This window comes from Saimiri boliviensis, chromosome 9 (assembly GCF_048565385.1).
Source record: "Saimiri boliviensis isolate mSaiBol1 chromosome 9, mSaiBol1.pri, whole genome shotgun sequence".
Classification (NCBI taxonomy): domain Eukaryota; kingdom Metazoa; phylum Chordata; class Mammalia; order Primates; family Cebidae; genus Saimiri; species Saimiri boliviensis.
Genome location: NC_133457.1, coordinates 92,262,087 through 92,281,374, shown reverse-complemented (window position 1 = coordinate 92,281,374; position 19,288 = coordinate 92,262,087). Strand labels below are relative to the sequence as shown.

General features: G+C 44.5%; 1 protein-coding gene across 5 annotated transcripts in view; it reads left to right on the top strand.

Annotated features, from left to right (window-relative positions):
• Positions 1–14,540, top strand: part of PANK2 (pantothenate kinase 2) — a 39,595-nt gene extending 25,055 nt beyond the window's left edge. For 3 of the 5 annotated variants that reach the window (XM_074406300.1, XM_074406302.1, XM_074406303.1), the window contains 6 exons: positions 135–388; positions 1,669–1,845; positions 7,046–7,169; positions 8,800–8,925; positions 9,220–9,310; positions 14,068–14,540. In XM_074406300.1, coding sequence (XP_074262401.1) covers positions 135–388; positions 1,669–1,845; positions 7,046–7,169; positions 8,800–8,925; positions 9,220–9,310; positions 14,068–14,099 — 804 coding nt within the window. In that variant the 3' untranslated portion in view covers positions 14,100–14,540. Of the gene's footprint in view, positions 1–134; positions 389–1,668; positions 1,846–7,045; positions 8,926–9,214; positions 9,311–14,067 lie in introns of all 5 variants that reach the window. The other 2 variants (XM_074406301.1, XR_012519319.1) reach the window with 2 other exon arrangements.
• Positions 14,541–19,288: the final 4,748 nt, after the last annotated feature.

Sequence of the window (19,288 nt, the reverse complement as noted above, 5' to 3'; positions counted from 1 at the left end):
GCATGCACAAGTAATACCCATCTGTGAGTTCAATTCTATGGTTTGTTTCAGGTTAGTGGGGATGTCTTATTGAGTGGAATTTTTGTTTCTGTTGGCTTATTAAAAAATTTGAGTACGTTCTTATTTCATTACAGATAGGTGATCTTCAGCTTTGCAAACTGGATGAACTAGATTGCTTAATAAAAGGAATTTTATACATTGACTCAGTTGGATTCAATGGACGGTCCCAGTGCTATTACTTTGAAAACCCTGCTGATTCTGAAAAGTGTCAGAAGTTACCATTTGATTTGAAAAATCCATATCCTCTGCTTCTGGTGAACATTGGCTCAGGGGTTAGCATCTTAGCAGTATATTCCAAAGATAATTACAAACGGGTCACAGGTACTAGGTAAGTTTGTGTATAAAAGTCGTTATTTATTCTTAATATCATAACAGGCTGAGTTTTCAGGTATTACATATAACTGCACCTTCAAGAACCTGTTATGCGAAAGATTAAAGTGTTTCTGGATTATGCAAACAAATGTTTCTCTTTGAAATTCTGATTTTATGACCTAGTTTTCTTTAACCTCTACCGTTCAAGATTTATTATCCTAGGTGTTTCCTAAAAGATCACATCAACAGACTCATTGTAGCCCTTGCCCTCAGATCGTTTATCATGTGCATACACAAAGTAGCTAATGTTATTGGGCAGCATCTGTAAGGAGAAGCCATGGGAAAGGGCCCAGCTTTGAAACCTGTGTAAATTTTATACTTCTGCACACACATATGTGACTTAGAAGTTGACATGTACTGATCAGTAGAAAAATTGAGCTAAGGTAGTCTGAAAAGAGAAGATTAGGGTGGGGTGTGGTGGCTCACGCCTGTAATCCCAGCACTTTGTGAGGCTGAGGCCAGTGGATCACGTGAGGTCGGGAGTTAGAGATCATCCTGACTAACATGGAGAAACCCTGTCTCTACTAAAAATACAAATTAGTTGGGCGTGGTGGCGCATGCCTGTAATCCCAGCTACTTGGGAGGCTGAGGCAGGAGAATCGCTTCAGCCTGGGAGGCCAAGGTTTCGGTTAGCCAAGATAGTGCCATTGCACTCCAGCTAGGGCAACGAGTGAAACTCCATCTGGGAAAAAAAAAAAAAGGGTTAGATGGAAGAAGAGAATGTTTTGGCTTAAAGCGTCAGAGGTTGCTTCAGGAAAAACAGGGATCTAGGGATTGGGATAAACAAATTTTTAGAAAACAGTTGTGATTTAAATAGAGGAGCAATTTTTGTGGGGAGGAGTATAATGGGTGGGGGGAGGGGAGGGCACTGATGAGCCAGGGTGACAAGGTGAGAATGACTCAGGGAATGTACTTGGAGTGGGAAGGGGAGGAGGTGTTAGCATGGCCCTAGGTGTGTTGGGCTGATTTGCACCTGAAGCTCTTCATACTTGTCAGACAGCTAGACTGTGCTGGGCCCATGGGCCCTGTTTTGCAGCTTTGCATGTTAGCTCACATACATACGTGTCTCAAAGGTGTGTATCAGGCACCTTACCTTTTCACAGGCTTGTTTCCTACTAGTGGCGTTTGGATGATTGGGTTGGATATGTGAATATGATTTTGGGGTTCATAAATGTTACCTAACTATTCCTATTTTTAAAAATGTTATAATACTATGTTATTTATTTTTAATTACAGTCTTGGAGGAGGAACGTTTTTTGGTCTTTGCTGTCTTCTTACTGGCTGTACCACTTTTGAAGAAGCTCTTGAAATGGCATCTCGTGGAGATAGCACCAAAGTGGATAAACTAGTACGAGACATTTATGGAGGGGACTATGAGAGGTTTGGTCTGCCAGGCTGGGCTGTAGCTTCAAGGTAAGGGGGCATGTGTGTTGTAAGAAATATAGGTGGGCTGGGCATGGTGGCTCATGCCTGTAATCACAGCACTTTGGGAGGCTAAGGTGGTAGGATCATGAGGTCAGGAGTTTGAGATCAGCCTGGCCAACATAGTGAAACCCCGTCTCTACTAAAAATACAAAAATTAGCCAGGCATGGTGGTGCGCACCTGTAGTCTCAGCTACTCAGGAGGCTGAGGCAGGAGAATCATTTGAACTCGGGAGTTGGAGGTTGCAGTGAGCCGAGATCATGCCACTGCACTCCAGCCTGGGGGACAGAAAAAGACTCCGTCTCCCAAAAAAAAAAAAAAATAAAAAAAAAATAAAAAAATAATATTGGGCATATTTTTTTAAAAAGCTTCATTGGGATATAATTTACATACTATATTAAAGTGTATAATTCAGTGGTTTCTAGTATATTTACAGGATTGTGCAACCATCACTATAATCCAATTTTAGGACATGATTATCATCCCAGAAGGAAGCCTTGTATTCATTAGCTACCATTCTCCTCTCCCCCACAACCCCTGCCAAACAGTAATTTATTTTCCGTCTCTCTAGGTTTGCCTCTTCTGAACATTTCGTATAAGTGGTATCATACAGTATGTGATCTTTTGTGATTACTTCTTCATTTAGAATAATGTTTTCCAAGTTCATCCATGTTATAGTATGAATCAGTACTTTATTCCTTTTTATTTCCAAATAATACTCCATTATATTGATAATACAGTACTACATTTTATCCATTTATTAGTTGGTGAACATTTGGATTGTTTTTACTTTTTGGTTATTATGAGTAATGTTTAACATTTGTGTGTCTCTGTATACACACATATTTTGCAATGTCTTGGGAGTATACCTTAGAATAGAATTCCTGAGTCATATGGTAACTTAATGTTTAATCTTTTGAGGAACTGCTACACTGTTTTCCAGAGTGGTTCCCTTTTACAGTCTTAGCAGTTTATGAGCATTTAAATTTCTTGCCAAAACTTGTTATTGTCTGTCTTCTTGGTTTCAGTTGTCTTAATAGGAGTGAAGTGATACAGTGTTTTTATTTTTTTATTTTTATTTTTATTTTTTTGAGACAGAGTTTCACTCTTGTTACCCAGGTTGGAGTGCAATGGCGCGATCTCGGCTCACCGCAACCTCCGCCTCCTGGGTTCAGGCAATTCTCCTGCCTCGGCCTCCTGAGTAGCTGGGATTACAGGCACGCGCCACCATGCCCAGCTAATTTTTTGTATTTTTAGTAGAGACGGGGTTTCACCATGTTGACCAGGATGGTCTTGATGTCTTGACCTCGTGATCCACCCGCCTCAGCCTCCCAAAGTGCTGGGATTACAGGCGTGAGCCACCGCGCCCAGCCGTGTTTTTATTCTTTTAAGAGACAGGGTCTTGCCCTGTTGCCCATGTGAAAGTGCCATGTTTCGATCATAGCTCACTGCAGCTTTGATCTCCTGGCCTCAAGTGTTTCTCCTGCCTCAGCCTCTTGAGTCACTAGGACTACAGCTGTGCACTGCCTCGCCTGATTTATTTTTTGTAGAGATAGGGTCTTGCTATGTAGCCGAGGCTGGTTTCAAACTCCTGGCCTCAAGCGATTTTCCTACCTTGGCTTCCCAACATTTTGGGATTACAAGTGTGAGCCATCACAGCTGGCTGAACATCTTTTTTTGTTCATGTGGCAGGGTCTTGCTCTGTCACCCAGGCTGGAGTGCAGTGGCACCATCTCGCCTCACTGAAACCTCTACCTCCTGGGTTCAAGTGATTCTCCTTCTTCACCTCCTGAATAACTGGGATTACAGGCACACCTGTAAATTATGCCACCATGCCTGGCTAATTTTTGTATTTTCAGTAGAGACTGGGTTTCGCCATGTTGGCCAGGCTGGTGTCCTACTCCTGAACTTCTGACCTCAAGTGATCTGCTTGCCTTGGCCTCCCAAAGTGCTGGGATTACAGGCGTGAGCCACCCTGCCCAGCGTGAACATTTCTTTGTATTTTTATTGGCATTTGTGTGTAGTCTTCAGAGAAATATCTGCTCAAGTCTATTGCTAAGTTTTTAGTTGTTTTTTTTTTTTTTGAGATGGAGTTTTCACTCTGTCACCCAGGCTGGAGTGCAGTGGCACTATCTCAACTTACTGCAACCTCTGTCTCCTGGGTTCGAGCTATTCTCCTGCCTCAGCCTCCTGAGTAGCTGGGATTACAGGTGTGTGCCTCCATGCCTGGCTAATTTTTGTATTTTTAGTAGAGAAGGGATGTGACCGTCTTGGCCAGGCTGGTCTTGAGCTTGACCTTGTGAGCCACCACGCCTGGCTGGATTGTCTTTTTATTATTGAGTTCTGGATACAAGTCCCTTATCAGATACATAATTTGCAAATATTTTGTCCCATTTTGTTAGTTGTCTTCACTTCCTTGATGGTGTCGTTTGCAACATAGAAATTTAAAATTTTTGTTTGTTTCTTTTTTTTTTTTTTCTGAGATGGAGTGTTGTTCTGTCGCCCAGGTTGCAGTGCAGTGGCATGATTTCGGCTCACTGCAACCTCCACCTCTCTGGGCTCAAGCAATTCTCCTGCCTCAGCCTCTTGAGTAGCTGGGATTACAGGCATGCACCACCACATCCAGCTAATTTTTGTATGTTTAGTAGAGATATGGTTTCACCATGTAGGCAAGGCTGGTCTTGGATTCCTGATGTCGTGATTTGCCCACCTCGGCCTCCCAAATTACTGGGATTACAGGTGTGAGCCACTGTGCCCCACCCTATTTTACTGTCTTCTATTGTGCTTTTGGTGTCATATATTAGAAATGTAAGATTGTGAAGAATTGCCCAATTTAAGATCGTGAAGAAGAATTGTTTATTCTAAGAGTTTTATAGTTTTAGCTCTTATATTTAGCTCTATGATCCATTTTGAGTAAGTTTTTGTGTATGGTGTGAGGTAGAGGACGAAGTTAATTTTGCATGTGGATATCCAGTTGTCCTCGTACCACTTGTTGAAAAGACAATTCTTTCCCCGTTAAGTTCTCTTGAACCCTTTGTCAAAAATCATTTGACCATAGATGTTTGGGGTTTATTTTATTTTTGAGATGGAGTCTCGCTCTGTTGCCCAGGCTGGAGCGCAGTGGTATGATATTGGCTCACTGTAACCTCTGCCTCCCAGGTTCAGGCAGTTCTACCTCAGCCTCCCAAATAGCTGGGACTACAGGCTGCATGGCTGCCATGCCCGGCTAATTTTTATTTTTTTATTTTTAGTAGAGTTAGGGTTTCACCATGTTACTTACCCAGGCTGGTATCAAACTCCTGAGCTCAGGCATTCCGCCCGCCTCAACCTCTTAAAGTGGTAGGATTACAGGTGTGAGCCACCACGTCTGGTCAGTTGTTTGGGTTTATTTCTGGATTCTAAGTTCTGTTCCATTGATATATGCCAGTTCCACACTGCCTTGATACTGTAGCTTTGTAGCTTTGTATTAAGTTGTGGAGTAAGAAAGTGTTGAGTCCTCCCACTCTTTTTCAAGATTATTTTGGCTATTCTGGGTACCTTGAGAATATGAGTTTTAGGATTCACTTGGCAAGGTCTGTCAAAAACACAGCTGGTATTTTAATAGAGATTACATTGAATCTTTTGGCTAATTTGGGGAGTATTGCTATCCTAATACAAGGTCTTCTGATCCAGAAAGATGGCATGTCTTTCCAGTTATTTAGATCTCCGCTTTCTTTCGAAAGTGTTTTGTAGATTTTATTGTACAGGTGTTACACTTTTGTTAGATATATCCCTAAGCATTTTATTCTCTTTGATGCTATTATAAGTGAAATCATTGTCTCAATTTTATTTTGAGATTGTTTAGACGTACATTGTTTTTCATATTTTGAGGCACATGGCTTTTTTTTTTTTTTTTTTTTTTTTTTTTTTTTTTTTTTGAGGAGGAGTTTTGCTCTTGTTACCCAGGCTGGAGTGCAATGGCGCGATCTCGGCTCACCGCAACCTCCGCCTCCTGCATTCAGGCAATTCTCCTGCCTCAGCCTCCTGAGTAGCTGGGATTACAGGCACGTGCCACCATGCCCAGCTAATTTTTTTGTATTTTTAGTAGAGACGGGGTTTCACCATGTTGACCAGGATGGTCTCGATCTCTTGACCTCGTGATCCACCCGCCTCAGCCTCCCAAAGTGCTGGGATTACAGGCTTGAGCCACCGCGCCCGGCCGGCACATGGCTTTTAATAGAAAAATCACTAATGGCTGGGTGTGATGTCTCACGCCTATAATTCCAGCACTTTGGGAGGCCGAGGCAGGGGGATCACCTGAGGTCAGGAGTTCGAGACCAGCCTGATCAACATGGAGAAACCCTGTCTCTACTGAAAATATAAAATTAGCTGGGCGTGGTGGCGCATGCCTGTAATCCCAGCTACTCAGAAGGCTGAGGCAAGAGAATCACTTCAACCTGCTAGGCAGAGGTTGCAGTGAGCTGAGATCGTACCATTGCACTCCAGCCTGGGCAATAAGAGCAAAACTCTGTCTCAAAAAAAAAAAAAAAAGAAAAGACAAAAAAGAAAATTAACTTATATACATGTTTGTTTACTAAGTTTAGGCACTTTATAAGTGCTGTTGATTTCATTTTCTATGTTTGCAGCATTTGCTCATTGGTCACCACTTCCTTTTCTGATTGGAAAATTATTAATGTAGCAGTTCTGGTCACATACTTTAAAGTACTTTATCTTCTAGGGAAATCTGAAACTTCTAAGTAGCTCACTCTGGGACTCAGCTGTCTGTGCTTTGCTCTGCTCTGATAGAGCAGTTTACCAGATGTGCACGTGACCATCTGAGTGGAACAGCTGTGCAGTTGAGATGAATTGCTGATAGAGCTGTTGTCCTGGAACTGTCTGGTTGCAGAAGCAGTGGTGCCTTCCAGTGGGTCTGATGAGATTCTAACTGAATGTTTGAATATCTGTTATCAAAGCCAGATTTCAGTAGAAACCTCAGGGAAAGCTGTCTGCTCATTTAGAATGTTTGAGCCTTCTATTTGAAGCTGCATTTCTCTTTGAGCAGATACTCCATTATTGCCAAATTAAAAGTTTGAAGATTTCAACAGTGTTGCCCTAAAAGCTAATTTTATTTCAGTACAGTAACGTTCAAGTTCTGTTGGGCTGTGTTGCTTTTGGTTTAGCAATGGGATTTTTTTCTTCTCTTCATCACAGCTTTGGAAACATGATGAGCAAGGAGAAGCGAGAGGCTGTCAGTAAAGAGGACCTTGCCAGAGCGACTTTGATCACCATCACCAACAACATTGGCTCAATTGCAAGAATGTGTGCCCTTAATGAAGTAAGGGGACATGGATTTCTTTAAGTTGCTCTAAGGAAAATACTGAACTTAAGTGGGCCCCATCATGACACATCATATGTCTGTCTTCTCAGAACACTGCCTAAATGTAGTCATTTGGGGTGGGGTTTGTTTTAGCACAAAGTTAAAACTCTTCAAATACAGATTAATCTTTATTTTTTTAAACTGAAGATAAACATTGCTACTTGTGTAGAGGTAAAATGACATCTTTTGAGGAGAAAGTAGAGGAAGAGTGGAAGGTAGCCAGTGTTCCAGATATTGGGGACTGTTGGGGGTGATGATGGATGATGGTGCCGAATGTAGACTCCACACTCACCGCTGAGCCCTAGAGGCCCTAGGGAGGAATCCAGAGGAAGTCATTGAAGCTGGGAGAAGACTGAGCAGGCCAAGGAGTGCCCTCCTTGGCTCCCCCACCTCAGCAGAGCTGCGTCTTTGTGCTTTCAGCTTCTTTACAGTGCTGCCTTGTAGCATTCAGGTCAAGCAGCATTGTACAGGGCTATGAAAGAACCAAGAATGGGCTGCCCTTGGGGAAAGAGGATCTAGGATCCAGTTGGTGCAGCTTATGGCTTGTCCCTTTGTGTACAGTTCTTAAATTATTCTTTTTATTTTTAAAAAATTATTCTTTAAATAGAATATAGGCATGTGGCTTAAAAGGAAACCTTAAAAGGCACAAAAGGATTTGTCTCATTTTAAATTAAAAAAAAAAAACTGTATCAGCATCAAATAATTAAACATTTCTTTGAATATCGTAATTTCTTTTTTCTTTATTGTGTTTCCTTTCCTGTGCTTATGTATTTTCAGAAATTTTAGTTGGTGTGCATACCACAATTTGTATTTTATACTTAAATATTGTACATTTTATGGGTGTATGTATGATCAAGTTCTTTTATATCATAATTCACATAGAGTTGGGCATTCGCTTGCTTGCTGATAACTTGGTAGTAAGCATTTTTAAGCATGAAGTTACTCTTCGGTTGAATTTTATTCTTGATACGGAGCTTACTTAGGAATGGAATTTCTGGTCTACAGAAATGACCATGCTCATGAATTTGGTATGTATCGCCATGATGCCTTGCACAAGGGCTGCACCAGTTTAGATCATCTTTAGCAGTGAATGAGTGGATTCATTTTGCTACAGCTTTATTGATGGTGGTGGTAGAATTTCAGTTGCTTTTTTTGGCTAGCTTAATAGGTCTAAAATTTTACGTTCTTTGATGATTAGTGGTTTGAATTTTCCCCTGCCTGTTATATTGTTTGTATACTTTGCCTGTTTGTGTCACTGTCATTTCGAATTGGGGTCATGCTGTTTTTTCCTTTTTTTAAACTTACCTGTATAAAACATTGTATTCAAAACTAGTTATTATTGGTCACAGTTTATGTAAATGTTTTTCCTAATCTGTTTTCTTCTTCTGTGACATTGTCTAGCGTGCTTTGCAGTGGGTCCAGAGTTGTCTGGGGATCAGGTTTAAGTAGCCCTGGACCAACTGGACTAAATTTGATCAGCAGTCAAATTGTTGCTAAGAGCTGTGCACATGGTACTCTATTTGGGGTAGCTTTTATGAGAAGATAGAATTTAAGATGACAACTAACTACCTTTTTTTGGTGTGCTCAGAACATTAACCAGGTGGTATTTGTTGGAAATTTCTTGAGAATTAATACGATCGCCATGCGGCTTTTGGCATATGCTTTGGATTATTGGTCCAAGGGGCAGTTGAAAGCGCTTTTTTCGGAACACGAGGTAAGCTGACTTGTTCCTTGTGGTGTATTATATACATAAAGGGCATGTGGGGCACAGTGGAGTGGGACTTGAGGTAGAGGTGAAATGGGCTGTAGTGTTTCTTTTGTTTTTTTGTTTTTTTTTGAGATGGAGTCTTGCTCTGTCACCCAGGCTGGAGTGCAGTGGCATGATCTCAGGGCTCACTGCAGCCTCTGCCTTCTGGGTTCAAGCAATCCTCCCACCTCAGTCTCTTAAATAGCTGGGATTACAAGTGTGCACCACCACACCCGGCTAATTTTTGTATTTTTAGTACAGACAGGGTTTCACCATGTTGGCCAAGCTGGTCTCAAACTCCTGACCTCAAGTGATCTGCCTGCCTCGGCCTCCCAAAGTTCTGAGATTACAGGTATGAGCCACTGTGCCCAACTTGTTTTGGTAGTTTTAACTTTGTAATGTTTAAAAGCTATTTCTTCCTTGATACTAATGCAAAGTAGATTTTGGATTAATTATAAGCTTAAGAAATTTTATAGAAAAACTCTTGATGAACATATATTTCTGATGCCATATTTTTGTCTGAACTATCCTTTATATTTTTTCTATTGCACTGACTGTAAGTGCCATTACTCCGGATTCTGCTTTTTTCAGTGCCAGTTTTTATGTATTGTAATTCATATGCCATTTATTTAAGATGCATGTTCTAAAAATGAATAGAACGGTAAACCTTTCAGACTAGAAACTATCATAACAACTTAAGTACAATTGTAGACAGGCTGGAGATGATGAAATAGAAAATAATCAAGTTGTTCAACCTGATAGCCTGTCTTGAAAAGCACTCTTATTTTTCCTGTTTGGGGAAAAAAGCAGCAGAGGCATGGAAGGCAAGGGTAGGGGGTTTGTTCTTCCCTTCTTGGTTGTGGGGCAGTTGAACTATTATTTCAAGTGTTTTTGGATTTTAGATACTGTTATTATGAATATTTTTCAGAATTGTATTGCATATTTAGTTTAACAGTCTATGTGAATTAAAGGAAATCAAAGTCCCGATAGTAGCACAGATTTGAAGTGCTATAGAGATTATTTTTCTTTTAAAGTTTTTCTCTTCAAATTGCTTTAGTTCATAGTTGAAAGTCCAAAGTACACAAATTCCCATATCAAGAAGCTTAAAGCTGAAGTCAACTAACTTAGCTTTAAAATTTTAACATTACTGTATTTGTAAACCAGCACTGAATTGCCATTAACTTTCTTATAGTTCATAATATTTCTGTATACATCGTTTTTGTGATCTCTGACTTATTTTATTTTGCTTTCTATTAGAATTTTTAAAACGCTGCCAGTTCTTTTTCTGCTTTATTTCTACCTCTTGCTTAACCTTTTCCTAGGAGTTAACCTTTAAAACAAACAAAAAAACAAATAGGTTGCAGTGGCTTACACCTGTAATTTCAGCACTTCGGAAGGCTGAGGTGGGCAGATCACATGAGGTCTGGAGTTTGAGACCAGCCTGGCCAACCATGACCTACTTGGCAAAACCCAGTCTCTACTAAAAATACAAAAATTAGCCAGGCACAGTGGCAGGAGCCTGTAATCCCAGCTACTCAGGAGGCCGAGGCAGGAGAATCTTTTTTTTTTTTTTTTTTGAGATGGAGTTTCGCTCTTGTTACCCAGGCTGGAGTGCAATGGCACGATCTCGGCTCACCGCAACCTCCGCCTCCTGGGTTCAGGCAATTCTCCTTCCTCAGCCTCCTGAGTAGCTGGGATTACAGGCACGCGCCACCATGCCCAGCTAATTTTTTTTTTTTTTTTTTTGTATTTTTAGTAGAGACGGGGTTTCACCATGTTGACCAGGATGGTCTCGATCTCTTGACCTCGTGATCCACCCGCCTCGGCCTCCCAAAGTGCTGGGATTACAGGCTTGAGCCACCGCGCCCGGCCAGGAGAATCTCTCAAACCTGAGAGGCAGTGGTTGCAGTGAGCTGAGATCACACCACTGTACTACAACAGCCTGGATGACAGAATGAGACTCCGTCTCAAAAAGGAAAAGCCAAACCAATATCGTTACAATAGTAATAAGCCCTTCGTGAAATTTGTGGTTGCATTTTATCATTTTTTCTCACCGACTTTGTTTTTTCTACTGGTTAGTTTTGTTGGTCCATTTGTCCCTGTGTTTTCAATTTGCATTCAGGCCTTTGACTCTTGTGTTAATCTCTGCACTTGTAGAACTTTATTTTAGCCACTCTGAGTCTTGAAATACTCTCTTGCCCTCACTTGAAGTCACTGTTTTTTGTTTTTTTGACAGAGTTTCGCTCTTGTTGCCCAGGCTGGAGTGCAATGGTGTGATCTCAGTTCACTGCAACCTCCGCCTCCCGGGTTCAAGCGATTTTTCTGCCTCAGCTTCCCGAGTAGCTGGGATTACAGCATGTGCTACCACGCCCGGCTAATTTTGTATTTTTGGTAGAGACAGGGTTTCTCCATATTGTTCAGGCTGGTCTGAAATTTCCAACCTTAGGTGATCTGCCCGCCTCAGCCTCCCAAGTGCTGGGATTACAGGCGTGAGCCGCCGGGCCTGGCCCCATTGAAATCACTTTAAGTTTTGTTGTGAAAGTTTTGTACAGAGTCTCTCAAGCTGTTCTCTTTCATCCTTTATTCTCATCTTAGCATGTTGTAGTTTATAACTATACCTGTTTCTGTCTTGATAGTAGCATCCTGGTCTTCAGTGGATATCTCTCTTTCTCTCTCTCTGTATATAATGCTCTCTATTTATAATGCTTAACTTTATCTTCTATATTTTTTATTATTATATTAAAGGTAAAGAAAGCTATCTAAAACTGCATAATGTACCGTTAAGACAAACACCCTTGTGCCGGGCTCGGTGGCTCAAGCCTGTAATCCCAGCACTTTGGGAGGCCGAGGCAGGTGGATCACGAGGTCGAGAGATTGAGACCATCCTGGTCAACATGGTGAAACCCCGTCTCTACTAAAAATATAAAAAATTAGCTGGGCATGGTGGCGCGTGCCTGTAATCCCAGCTACTCAGGAGGCTGAGGCAGGAGAATTGCCTGAACCCAGGAGGCGGAGGTTGCGGTGAGCCGAGATCGCGCCATTGCACTCCAGCCTGGGTAACAAGAGCGAAACTCCGTCTCAGAAAAAAAAAAAAAAAAAAAAAAAAAAAGACAAACACCTTTGCATCTATATTCTAGCCGTGCCTTATCCTGTAGCTGCTGCTCCCTCACATCACAGATTGGTGTGGCTGCCTTTATTTATTTTGATTTTATCTTTACACACCAAAACCGAAGACGGTCAATGTGCCTTTGTTTGTTTGTTTGTTTGAGACGGAGTTTCGCTCTTGTTACCCAGGCTGGAGTGCAATGGCACGATCTCGGCTCACCGCAACATCCGCCTCCTGGGTTCAGGCAATTCTCCTGTCTCAGCCTCCTGAGTAGCTGGGATTAGAGGCATGCACCACCATGCCCAGCTAACTTTTTGTATTTTTAGTAGAGACAGGGTTTCACCTTGTTGACCAGGATGGTCTCGATCTCTTGACCTCATGATCCACCCGCCTTGGCCTCCCAAAGTGCTGGGATTACAGGCTTGAGCCACTGCACCCAGTCTTGTTTTTTTTTTTTTTGAAATGGGGTCTCACTGTCACCCAGGCTGGAGTGCAGTGGGTGCAGTCTCAGCTCACTTTAACCTCTGCCTCCCGTGTTCAAGTGATTTTCTTGCCTAAGCCTCCTGAGTAGCTGGGACTACAGGCATGCGCCACTGCACCCGGCTAACTTTTGTATTTTTAGTAGAGACACAGGGTTCGCCATATTGGCCTGGCTGATCTTGAACTCCTGACCTCAATGATCCACCTGCCTCGGCTTTCCAAAGTGCAGGATTACAGGTGTGAGCCACTGCACCTGGCCAATATACTTTTCTTCTAAATTGAAAAATAGAGTGTAACAAGGCAGGCTTTGGCCTCTGTTGTTAGATCATCTGTTTCTTGAAGAAGCTTTTCTTGAAAGGTAGAGTGGTGTTTATGATGTTTCAGAGACTTACAGTACATTATTTTAAAAAAAAAATATGCAAGTCTTTCAGTATCTTCTCATTTCCTTTTTAGTTATTTCTTTTAAAAAGTAGTCTGATACCTTGTCTTATCGTTTGGAGACCCTGATGGATTCTGCATGGTTTTAGGATTCACCTGATTCCTGCTAGCATTCTCTTTTCTGTCGTTGTGGGGTTTGCCTCATTTTCTCTAATGTAATATCCCTGTGTTTGGTTGTGAGTTCTTGGTTGCATGTGACCTGACTGCTTGCTTCTGGCGACAGTAAAGTACTTGTCCTCTCTCTGCTGCTGCTTCTCTATCTTAGGAAGGCTGAGGACTGCCCTCCGTGAGGAAGCCTCCGTCTTCCTCAGGCTTTGCTCTTTGGTCTGTGCCTCTCTTCATGTTGCCTCTGGGTACTGTTGTTCATTCCTGTGCTGCCTGCTTCTGGGCCAGTGATCCCAGTGTCTGGTGACCACCCAGGCATAGCTGCTTGGCTTCTGTGGGCATCTCAGCCTCCCCACGTCCTGTAGGGGACTCAAACACACACACTGGCCTTGCTTTCCACATCTCTTAACTCCTATGTCCCCATTCTCAGGGATGCTGCCATTCCCTGCTGCCCTCGTCCCCTCTGTTAGGACTGAATCTTGAATCCATCCTACCTCTTACTCTCCTTCCCTCCCCAGCCCAGTCCTGGGGACACCCTCTGTGACCTGCCCCCTACCCCCTACCTTCACCTGCTTCATTGCACTTCAGATCCCATCTTGCCCTCATTCCTTAGTTGTCTGGAAATGCTCCTGGCCTCTGCTGCTTCTCACCTCCTCATTCCCCAGAAACAGATTCGGTCTCTTACCAGAGGTGACTGAGCTGCTGCTAGCCTCATAGCTCCTATCGGCCCCACTGCGGGTTTGGGTTTGCTCTTACCACAGTGTTCTGAAGTGTCTGGAGAATCTAGGACATCCCTCCCCAGACAGGGGACTCCTCAGGGCGTTTCTGCCCCTAGGCTGGCCTTAGCCCTTCTCGAGTGCTTAGGAAATGGGTATGCTGTGTGAAAGGCAGCTTCGGCTTTTAACACTAGTCATCATGTGTATGGTGATCTGGATAAGTCTAAGGAAAATTGCACTTATTTTTGGTGTATTTTCTTTCAGGGTTATTTTGGAGCTGTTGGAGCACTCCTTGAGCTGTTGAAGATCCCCTGATCGTTACCTGGGGAGGGGTTCCCGAAACCTTCCACAATGGGATCTGTGGACTTTCATTTTTTTAAGAGACTTAACTCAATTTCACGACTGTGTGCACCCGAATCAAAGTGAGAAAGGACATATGTGTTTTTCTAAGTCATCAAGATAAATTCTTAAAAATTCAGTCTGAACTAGCAACCAGGAAGGAAAGATACATTAAAAACAACAAAAAAGTGGCCTGTGTCCAGGCAGTGTGAGGATTTGCTGTATATAAGTTGCCCTGCTGTGTATGTTTTGAAATCTCTGTATCACTCACTGGAGATGCTTCAGAAGGGAGCGAGCTGCATTGTGTTCAGTTGACTGGTTTTGTGTCTTTTTTGAACTTGCTGAATGTAAGGCAGGCCTACTATGTGTTATAATCTAATCACAATTTGTCAATATGGTCTTGGCGATCATCTGTGCGTTACTCTAGTTTGCATTAAGCCTGCGTGTGAACTTGCTGTAAGACATGTTTTATTTTAAGGTTCTGCAAACTTAATTGGGCAAGTTAATTGTGTGCCTGAAACTTAACCATTGGTTTTTGGAAGGGCAGTTCCATGTTACTTTACACTAAATGCTGGGAGTGAATGTCTAGAAAGACAGGACTTTTCTTGGCAAAATTTCCTTGGGTAGTTGCGGAGCCGGGGGCGCAGGTGCTGTTCTGGTGAAAGTGGGTACGCTGGCAGAAGCAGCACAATCTGAAAGACTGACAAGTCAAAAGGGCCACTAGAATCGACACCTCAGGTAATCACGGAGAATCAGCTTTTTCTTTCAGGCTGAGTAGAAGAGGAAGAAGGGAGGTGTCTGTCAATGAACTCGGGGAGTGGGGGTCCTTCAGGTCACTGGCACTTGGGAGTTGAGGCTCAGAAGACTGCCTAAGGAGAGTGCCAGGCTGCATGTGCTCTTGGTAGGGGCTGAAGCTTTTCTTTTTTTTTTTTTTTTTTTTTTTTGAGACGGAGTTACCCAGGCTGGAGTGCAATGGCGCGGTCTCGGCTCACCACAACTTCTGCCTCCTGGGTTCAGGCAATTCTCCTGCCTCAGCCTCCTGAGTAATTGGGATTACAGGCACACACCACCATGCCCAGCTAATTTTTTCTATTTTTAGTAGAGACGGGGTTTTACCATGTTGACCAGGATGGTCTCGATCTCTTGACCTCGTGATCCACCCGCCTCGGCCTCCCAAAGTGCTGGGATTACAGGCGTGAGCCACTGCTCCCGGCCTGAAGCTTTTCTTTCTGCTGTGCAGAATAATTTCAAAAGCCTTTCCCAAAGAGAGAATGCACATTTCATATCTGAGGTCTTAAGTGATGCCCATATCACTGTTGAAAACAAGTACAGGCCTGTACAAATCAGCCTTGGACCTGGAAGGAAAACCCCAAGGCTCTGCAGCCTCCCTGCTCCCCTATTTAAGGCTGCGCTCAGTGAGGGATGGGCAGGGTGCCAGCCAGCCGCATGGGGGCAGCAGGGCACCTGTGCTGCATCTGGGATGAGAACTGATGTGTGGGTAGGGTCAGCCAATCGCTGTCCCGCTAGGCATGGTCACCTCTGCACTTGCGCCTTGGCACTTATGAAATGTGGCGCTGCTACACCGGGACCCTATGTGGGTACGGAGCAGGACGGCTATTTTATCCTCTGGACAGTGATTGGTGACCCTCCATATCCCTGCTGCTGTGCTTTGCAGGCTCCTGGCCTATTACTACCTCTGATGCCCTAATCCTGAATCCCTCTGCCCTCCTGTGCTCCTGGCAGCATTCTTGGTGGTCTCACTCTAGTGTGTAGCCACCAAAGATGGTATCACCATTTTCCTGTTTGTACCACATGGTGCTGCTCCTTGGGCCAACTTCTGGGAACTTAACCTCCCGTGGAGGCCCAGGCCAGGGCCTGCCCCTCAGAGACGCCTATGGTGTGGTCCTCCTGTCTCTACTGTGCTGACTGTATTCAGGAGGTTGTCCACTGCTCGATGTGGGTCGTCGTGCAGCCCTTGCTGTTCCCACAGTTTAACAGAGAAGGAAACTGAAGCCCAGATGAGTAAACCTGGCCAAGGCCACTCAGCTGGAAAAGAGCAGGGCGGAACTCAAAACTCAAGACTGTCTGGCCCTGGTGCCTGAGTTTGGAAGGCACTGTCGACTTCCCCTTCTGCCTCACTTTCAGCTTCCTCCTCCAGAGAAACCACTCCATTTCCTCATGTTCCACCTTGTGCTCAGCACACACTGTCACTCCACTACACAGCAGGATTTTCTTCATTTTCTGAGATGGAGTTTCGCTCTTGTTGCCTGGGCTGGAGTGGCAACAAGTGGCTGGAGTGGCGCCAGTGGCGCGATCCTGGCTCACCGCAACCTTGGCCTCCTGGGTTCAAACAATTCTGCCTCAGTCTCCCGAGTAGCTGGCATTACAGGTATGCACCACCACGCTTGGCTAATTTTGTATTTTTAGTAGAGACAGGTTCTCCATGTTTGTCAGGCTAGTCTCGAACTCCCAACCTCAGGTGATCCACCCGCCTCAGCCTCCCAAAGTGTTGGGATTATAGGCATGAGCCACTGTGTGCTGGGTTTTTCTTTTTAAGATGGAGTTGTCACCCAGGCTGGAAGTGCAGTGGCATGATCTTGGCTTACTGCAACCTCTGCCTCCTGCATTCAATTCTGCCTCAGCTTCCTGAGAAGCTGGGATTACAGGTGCACGTCTCTATGCCCAGCTAATTTTTGTATTTTCAGTAAAGATGAGGTGTCACCACATTGGCCAGGCTGGCCTCAAACTCCTGACCTCAGGTGATCTACCTGCCTTGGTCTCTCAAAGTGCTGGGATTACAGGCTGAGCCACTGCACCCAGCTCAGCAGGGTTCTTGATGTGCCACCATTGAATCCCATACCACTGTGTCTGGTGTTAATGTCAGCCTCATCTCAGTTCTCAGAGAGCAGAGCCCGCCTGCTCCTGCCTTCTGTGCCGGCTCGTTCTCTGCTGAGTTAGCTGTGGCCATCCTCAGCGTCAGTCGTGGGTCTCCCCAAGCAGTCATCAGCATCACCTTGACTGATGTCCAGGGAACACCTCAGCCAGGCCTTGCCTCTGAGCTCCAGCTCTGAGACACTGCCTTGTCTGTACATTTGCTGGTCTTTAGCAGAAATGTCCACATCCTTGTCCCAGCTTACTGTGGTCTCACTACCTTGCAGCTTGCAGGGTGCCCATGAACTTAGTGTCCTGACCATTGCCACTTGGCCTGTCTTCTCTCAGCAGCTGTCCCTTCTAGTCTGCCCTCCGCTAGTGGCTGTAAAGGGGGCTGTGACCATGGTCCACGTGAGAAAGGCAGGCCTGAACTAAGAAGTGCATGGCCAGAATGGAGAGGAGACGCTTGAGAGCTGTCTTGGGAACTGGTGACTGGATCCAGGGGAGGGAGGGGAGATAAGCAAGAGGGCACCTGGGCTCATTTGTAGACTGCCTGATTTTGAGACTCCAGATAGGCTGGGTTGGAGATACAGAGCTGATAGTGATGTGTATGGAGTTGGGCAAAGTGAGGGGATTTAATGAGTTCTAAGGTGGGGTGAGAAAGACAATGGAGAGGTGAGCAGTGACGGAAGAAACTGCAAAGAAAACAACTGCTCAGGGAGGGGCTGGCCAGGGGCCTATGGCTCGGGAGACAGGGAAGAGCAGCTCTCCAAGTACTTGAATTGAGGTTGCCCACATTTGGCTGCAAGATCATGGCTGGCCTTGATGGAAGCTGGGAAGCCACAAGGCAGAAGCTGCCTTGGAGAGGTCCTGGTGAGAGCGGCAGCAGGCAGTCACAGGAAGGGTTCGGATGAAGAATTTTTTGTTTTCCTCCTGACACTAGTTATTTCCAGGCCTGGGCTATACTAGGGGGTTGGGGTGGGGGCAAATCTTCAGGGTGATGTGGCCTGTGGAGGAAACAGGCTTAGTTCTGCTTGCCAAGCTCAGTGGCTCATTCCTGTAATCTCAGCACTTTGGGAGGCCAAGGCGGGTGGATCACTTGAGGTCAGGAGTTCAAGACCAGCCTACCCAACATGGTGAAACCCTGTCTACTAAAAATACAAAAATTAGCCAGGCGTGGTGGTGGGCCCCTGTAATCCCAGGTACTCAGGAGGCCGAGGCAGAATTGCTTGAACCTGGGAGATGGAGGTTATTGCAGGGAGCTGAGATTGTGACCCTGCACTCCAGCCTGGGTGACAGCAAGACTGTCAAAAACAGAAGTTCTGCTACTTCAGGTCACCCTGGTTGGAAGACTGCTTATCTGTATCCAGCTTTTTGCAGAGCTCAGGGAGGCCAGGGGACCTTACTCTCCACTGTACTCTGCATTGGAGGGTTCTGTTCTTTCTGGCTGTGGTGGCCTGGCACTCTCTTCACTACTGACCCCAAACCCCTTGCACATCATGCCATAGGCAGGGACAGGAGCGTCCATCACAGTCACCCAGTGCTAGTTAATAGCTCTGATAGAACCACACCTTGAGTTTCCAAGTCTTGATGAAGTGGCACATGGATGACTACTGTTCCCTCCATTCAAAGGCATGTGCAATACTAAGTATTTCTCAAAAATTTGCTTTTATTTACATGTTTGAGTCAATTACATGCGTGTTTTATTTTTTAAATGAGTGATTAGCAAAATGCATTAAAATTTTAAAATAGCAATTAAATATACAAAAATATAGCTTACAAAAATGCGAATGTTTAAAAATATTCTGCTGCAGAATTTTTAGTGTACAAACACGTCTATGAAACCTGAGGCTCAGCATTTCATAAACTTTTTTTTTGAGGGAGTTACACAATACCTAGTGAGGAAACCCAAGAGCCAAACTACAAGAATACAGTGCCCTCTTTCCTAGCAATGATCTGTCAAAAGACCCAGAGGCAAGTTATCAGCAACACTAGGAAGACCAGCTGTCACCAGAAGGGACTTCTTAACACTGGCTACACCTGCTTGCTCCTTCCCCGCAGCACTGGTGGGGTCCTGGGAGGGAAGGGAAGATGGAGAGGAATGGTGTGCAGTGGGCCTAAGATGCTGACCCACCCGGCTTGGACTGACACTGGTGGGACCCAAATTTAGGTACATGTCCCTGGGGCAGGGGGGTGTTCTACCTGACCCTGTCGTCACAGAAGTGAGGACCGGATGGTAAGCCAAAGGTGCTGACACTTGGTCAAAAAGTGGAGT